This window comes from Orycteropus afer, unplaced genomic scaffold (genome assembly GCF_000298275.1).
Source record: "Orycteropus afer afer isolate SDZICR_OR568_19922 unplaced genomic scaffold, OryAfe1.0 scaffold00115, whole genome shotgun sequence".
Classification (NCBI taxonomy): domain Eukaryota; kingdom Metazoa; phylum Chordata; class Mammalia; order Tubulidentata; family Orycteropodidae; genus Orycteropus; species Orycteropus afer.
Genome location: NW_006921702.1, coordinates 3512192 through 3518790, shown reverse-complemented (window position 1 = coordinate 3518790; position 6599 = coordinate 3512192). Strand labels below are relative to the sequence as shown.

The following is a 6599-nucleotide window of genomic DNA, read 5'->3' as shown; positions in this document are numbered from 1 at the left end:
ACAAATGCAAGCAAACTAATCACCAGAAAAAAGAAAAAGAGAAAAAAAAAAAAATAGGTGGAGGACAGGGCAGGGCACCCAGGCTCTGTCTGAGCACACAGACTGTGATAGAGTTCTTGTGGGCCCAGAAGGTAGTTGGGGGTGGAGGATGGCCACACCTCCGTTCACCAGGAATAACAAGAGGAATGTCGTACCTTGTCAGTGTTTCAGGTCCCGAGTGTCCTTGGGGTTGCTGGAAAGCAGAAGGTGTTCTTAAGCCCCAGGAATCTGCAAGAGCACTGTCTCTTTAAATATCCAAAATAATCAAGCCGCTTTTTAAACTTTCAAAATGGCAGCGTCCTTCGGACCGGCAAAAGTCCACAGCTCAGCCCACCTTTCTCTTTACCTTCTCCGTTTGTTCCCCAGCCACAATGCACAGTCCTCCGTGCAGTCCCTGGTTAGCATGGTGATTTTTAGGTTAATTCTTAGGTCCCACCACCACTCAGGAATCTCCAAGCTGTCTGTGCCTTCAGGATCACTCAGGATCGCTGCCAGACCGCAGCTCCATCTGTCTCCTTTTTTGGTATTTTCACACAAATTCTTCTGCTAGTTGGGGTTTAGTCCACTTGTATATCCTTCCTTTCAAGGCTCATGGGTCCAGGATTATCTTTTGTGTCTGTGTTAATTGGGTTCCCTTTTCTTTGTTGAAGAGGGTCTGTGCAGTCTTTCTGCCTAGTCCGCCATCTTGCCGGATCTCTTCCTCCAACAATTCTTGTACAATTTTCTCAGTGGTTTTATTTTTCTCTTCCTGTTCTTGAATTCCACTGACACATAGGTTATTCCTTCTGATGGTATCCCACGTGAACCTTAAGCTTTCTTCATTTTGTTTTGATGTTTTTTTTCTGATTCATCCCTTTCCAAAGAAGTATTCAGGTATTTGTCATCAATCTCATTATTTCTGTCTTCCATTGCATCAATTCTACTTCTTTGTCCTTCCAATGTGTTATCTATTTCTGACAATTTAGTATTAATCTTCTAGATTTCTGTCTGTTGATTTAGAATCATTTATAATTTCTTTCATTTTTTTCTTATATTTTCTTCCAAAATTCTTCTAGGGTTTTGTTTGTGTTTTCCTTGGTCTGTTTCTTAATCCTTTGGAGATACCTAAATATAATTCTTTTGTATTCCTTATCAGAGATTTCCAATGCTGCTTCTTCCTCAGGGATGTATTCTGGGTCTGTATCCTTTCCCTTGTTTCTACCATTTTATCTTGCTTCTTTGTGTGGACTGTGATGGTCTGTTGTCTCCAAGACATCGTGGTGTTGTTGTATTTAGATCTCTGTTATCTGTTCATGAAGAGCAACCAAGGGTGACTCAGGCTCTTTTAGGTGTTTTTTTTTTTATTTTTGGCCCATTGCTGGAGAAGGAAGTGGTGGCTCTCAGTCTTTAAGTGAAGTTGCAGGAGATGTGAGTGTAGTTCTGTCATTTTGGGACTGTTGCTGTCTTCCACTCCCTTAGACAAAGAGAACAATCGATTAACCATAAAAAAAGTAAAAGCACATGGAAAAAAAAATAAACAGAAAAACCATGAGGTCTCAAAAGAACAGTAACCAAAAGTGAAATAAGGGATAAAGAAGAAGAAGAAAAAACAAAAACAAAAAGACAAAAACAACCTGCAATATCTGGGGATATGGCAATAAGAGAAGAAAAGTGAAGAAGAATAATGAAGAAAAAATGAGAAAAATTCAAAAAGAAAAACAGGGAACAGGGTTAACCACATGAAAGAATAAGAAAACAAAATTGCAACCAGGAACAGGGTAAAGAATAAAAACTGAAAACTGGGACCTGGGAGGGGAAGAATAAAGAATAATAGTAAAAAGCATAAAAGTAATAATAATAGTAGTAGTTTTAAAACAGAAAAAAACAAGCAAACTAAAAATTAGAAAAAAGAAAGAAAAAAAATTGGGGGAGGGTAGGGCAGGCTCTGTCAGAACACACAGACTGGAATGGAGTTCTTGTTGGCCCAGAAGGTGGGTCGGATTGGGGGATGGCTTCACCTCCGTTCACCAAGTGGGTGTGGGGTATAAGAATAACAAGGGGAATGTCGCACCTTTCCAATCGTCCAGGTCCGAAATGTCCTTGGGGTTAACTGGCGAGTGGAGCTTGTTCTTAAACCCCTGGAATCCGAGAGAATGCTGTCACTTTAAACATCCCAAATGGTCAAGCTGCTTGTAAACATTCAAAATGGCTGCACTCTCTGGACAGACAAAAGTCCACAGCTCAGCCTGCCATCCTCTTTGCTGCCTCCCCTTTGATTCCCCTGCCACCAGCACAGTCCTTCATGTAATCCCTGTCTAGCAGGGTTGATTTTTAGGTTAATTCTTAGGTCCTCCCACCACTCAGCAATATCCAAGCTAGGATTGCTGCCAGACCGCAGCTTCATATGTCTCCATTTTTGGTATTTTTATGCAAATTGTTCTGCTAGATGGAGTTTAGTCAACTTCTATATATTTCCCTTCAGTGCTCAGTGGTCCAGGATTATCTTCTGTATCTATGTTAATTGGTTCCCCTTTTCTTTGTTGAAGAGGGTCTGTTCAGTCTTTCTGCCTATTCCGCCATCTTTCCGGAACTTTGTCTTTCCATTTTTGAAGATTTTTTGGAATGTTTTCTAAAAGCTTACTTATGAGTAAAATTAAAACAATATTAATCAAATCTTGACTGTGTTCATTTTCTATTTCCTTGAGAATATAATTTTTCTTTACCAGTAGAATAACTTAATTTTAAAACAAAATAGAACAAAATGCTTATTTTTTAAAATCAATTAAAGCATATATTTATTGACTTCTAAGCACACTGTAATGTTTAGCCAGAAAATTGTGCTACATCACTGAGAATAATGTAGTATACTTTTAATCTAAACACATTAATCTTATCAGTTACTTTCAGGTTTGGCTTTGTAAAACAGTAGGTTAAATCTAGATGTAGAAATATCCTAATACTTTGTTCAATAAAAGTAACATTCTGAAAATTAGTTAGTATATGTCATCTCTGAATAAAAAAGCAAAACTCATTATGCTTGAGTTAATGTTACTTAGATAGAAGCAATGAAATGTAGTTCAATAGGAGCAGTAATCCTTTTAAAACATGTAACCCATACTACAAAATTGTAAGAAATTATAAAAATAATTAACATGAAATATTATTGGAACATTTTAATGTATTTTCAGTGAAAGTGTATGTCATGCTCCATCAAAGGAGTCCTCATGTGTTATGTGCAACTCAACGACTGAGAAATGCCGAACTGATAGACCCATCATACCAATGGCATGGGCCAAGAGGTAAAATTATTTCAGGTAGGATTTTGTTTAAATTGTCATAATTAAATTGATGTATCTACAATACATTCAGAGCAATGAGATATACACTTACTCATTTCTTTAGTTTATTTATTTATTATTATTTCCTGTTGGCATTAGAATATAACAATGTAAATGACATTACCATTTCCCCCCCCTTTTTCCATTTGAAATCTATAGAGACACTGCATAATAGTGAGCTGTTTGGAGAGTTTGCTATATATCTGTATTTAAAAAAAGTTGTTTAAAGTTCAAAAAATATGTGATTCATCTAACAACGTGGATGAATAATCTGGAGGACATTATACTGAATGAAATAAGTCAATTGGAGAAGGACAAATAACGTATGAGGCCATTACTATAAAAAGTCAAGGAAGGGTTTGCTTAGGGAAGGGAGCTCACTTTATAGGTTACTGGGGACAAGAGGGTATGGGAAGGGAATATTTTGGACTAGTTGGGGGTCACGTGCTGAGTTGGGTAAGGGGAGGAATGGTATGGAAAGAGGCTATGACCATCATGATAACATTGGGGAAAGGGAAGACACCGAATTGTGCACATAAGATATAGATGACAGAGGCTAATACCAGTATATGCACAATACTGCATTACCACCAACACCAAACACCAGGCTACAGATAAATGCATAGATAACTGAGAAGATCAGATGGGGTTTGGTGCACAGGAATATACTCTAGACTAATGATAGATTTGGCTGAGGATAATCTTGCACAGATACCAGTTATACAAAATAACCACAATCCTGATGGAAGCAACAGAAGACAGACTTGGAGTTATCCCTCAGAGACAGCCAAACACCTTGGAAGAGAGAACCACCAGGTCTGCCAACTCAGGACCATATTATTGGGGGACACCAAGTTCAACTGGCACAATGTAATACATAAAAATCTTGTTCCAAAACCTACTTTGGTTAGTAGTGACTGGGGTCTTAAAAGCTTTTGAGTGACCATCTAAGATGCACCTAATGGTCTCCTCTCATCTGAAGCAACGAAGAATGAAGATAACCAAGAATATTTGGAAACAATCATCCCTAGGATATGATGGACCTCGAAACCAGAAGAACTAGATGGTACACTGGTGCCAATGCCAACAACTTGGGAAGGCATCAAAATTGGAGATCCCAGATAGAATGGGAGAGAAAACACGGAACAAAATTAAAAAACACAGTTACGACCAGAATTACTGGTTGGACAGAGTCTGGTGGGACCCTCAAGCCTATGGCCCTGAGATACACTTTGGGCCTGGGATAAGACTCACTCCCAAGGGCTGGCTCTCAGCCCAACAGTTGTAAGACTTACATGCAGAACACCCGACCCAGGATGGTGCATCCTCCTACTCTATGGAGATAAACTCCTTGGAGTAATTGGCCATGGTGCACCAGAGGGTCAGCATTCACAAGGAGGGAAAAGCTGGACCAAGAGGAGTGCTTAACTAAGAAGGGCACAAGGATGGAGCAGTCACAGGGAAGAGAGAAGAGGAGAGTGGGTTAGGGTTGGGGATGGTAATCAGGGAGTGAAACCAAAAGTACATGAACTGTTGAATGTAAAACAAATCCAGCTCAGTATATTTGCATCCAAAGCACAATAAAAATAAAGTTTAAAAAATAATTTTCTTTTACTTGATTAGACTTTTGCTAGCAAATTACGTAACAAATATGATTCTGGCTTTTGTAAAATATACAAATGAGCACTTTGAGTCATGGATATATAAGTATAGTTTTATGTGCTTTATACAACCCTGCATAGGGACAATTTGACACTTGATTAGTTATTATTAGTTTATATATTTTAATTTATATTTTTCTGTCTAAAATTCTGACCAGACAATATGGATTGTATTTGTAATTCAACTTAAAATTATTTAAAAATTTGAAACAAATAACTAAACTCAACATAGCTATTTTTGTATTACAGTGTACTTTTAAATGTACAGCATGGATTGACAGTGGTTATCTGTTAATATATTACTAATGATTTAGTTACAAATGAAGATGCATAGCACTTGGGTTCATCCACATGAAAAAAAGTGAATTTGAGACACACCTAAATGGTAGCTTTACATTTTATAGGTTTTTCATCTTATTTTCAAAAAGCTAGCACTTTTGGGGGATTCAAAATGGAGTCTCACCAGTGAGCACCACACTATTTCTGTCTGGCATCTAAGGGCTTGAAAAACTAGGTACAACAATTTGAATTAGGAATTTTGGTGCTTTGAACAGCTCTCTGAATCAGAGTGCACCAAACATAGAAGAGCAGAATTAGAGGAAAGGCACAGGGAGATTATTTAAGAAAGAGCTACCTGGTGGAGGATGAATGGGCACCCAAGAGAGGCCATTGGAAACTTCCCTGGGGCAGTCACTAACTGGCAGGCGAAGGCAGCCACCTGAGAACCCCAAGCCAAGAAAGAAGTCACCTTATACCAGCATGCCAGCGACCAATCCAATATTACAGCGGGCAGTGGCAGGGACCTGCCTCCAGCAGCTGATTTTGTCAGTAATTTGTGTCATCTGGGTGTAGGCGGGCACTGGCACCACTGCTGAGATTCAAGCGGAGAGCTCACTGTTGCACCAGGAAGGTGCGCGCCCTCCCCTCCCAGCGGGTCACAGAGTGGGCTTGGGTCAGACTGGGAGACATCGTGCTTATCTTTGTCATGGATATCGGGACTGCAGGTCATTAGCCAGTACTCTCCTGACTCCAACATAGCTGAAATTGCATGCATCTTTGGCGCTGCAGGTGGGCGGTATCACAGACAAACTCCAGAGCCAGCCATTAGTGGTCTGGCGGGATTGCGTCAGTGCCACAGGCAGATGAGGCAGGGAGAGCAAAGAAGCTGCAGCTGAGTGTAGTCCTGGGAATTTGCCTTGGAGCCGCTCTTTGGCACTGTGGGGCAGCAGAAGTGGAGGTCTTTGAGTGTGCCTGAACCTGGCAGAAAGTTGCAATTGCCTAACAATACGAATCCTTCCTGAGGTTGAGCCACGGCCTTGTAAATAAATACGTCATCAATAATAGTCTGCACAAAGCCCTAGAAACCGACCCTAGCAACACCAAGCTTTCCTTCTTCTGCTCCACCTTCTCTGCCAATAACTTCACTCATTCAATAGAAGAAACCATATTCAGCCAATTACCATAAAACCTCCTGCTTCAAACTCTAAACCCTCTTTATGACAAACAGAAACACATATCCACACTACACACAGTGATTCCACCATCACAAAGAAAACAGCAGAGCGACCCAATTCACCTGAAT

At 39.8% G+C, this 6599-nt stretch overlaps 1 protein-coding gene across 1 annotated transcript in view; it reads left to right on the top strand.

Moving 5' to 3' along the window:
- The window catches only part of LOC103199617 (zona pellucida binding protein), a 334522-nt gene that overhangs the window by 31173 nt on the left and 296750 nt on the right, over positions 1 to 6599 (top strand). The window contains exon 3 of the mRNA XM_007943932.2: positions 3207 to 3332. Within this exon, the coding sequence (XP_007942123.1) occupies positions 3207 to 3332 (126 nt within the window). The remainder of the gene's footprint in view (positions 1 to 3206; positions 3333 to 6599) is intronic.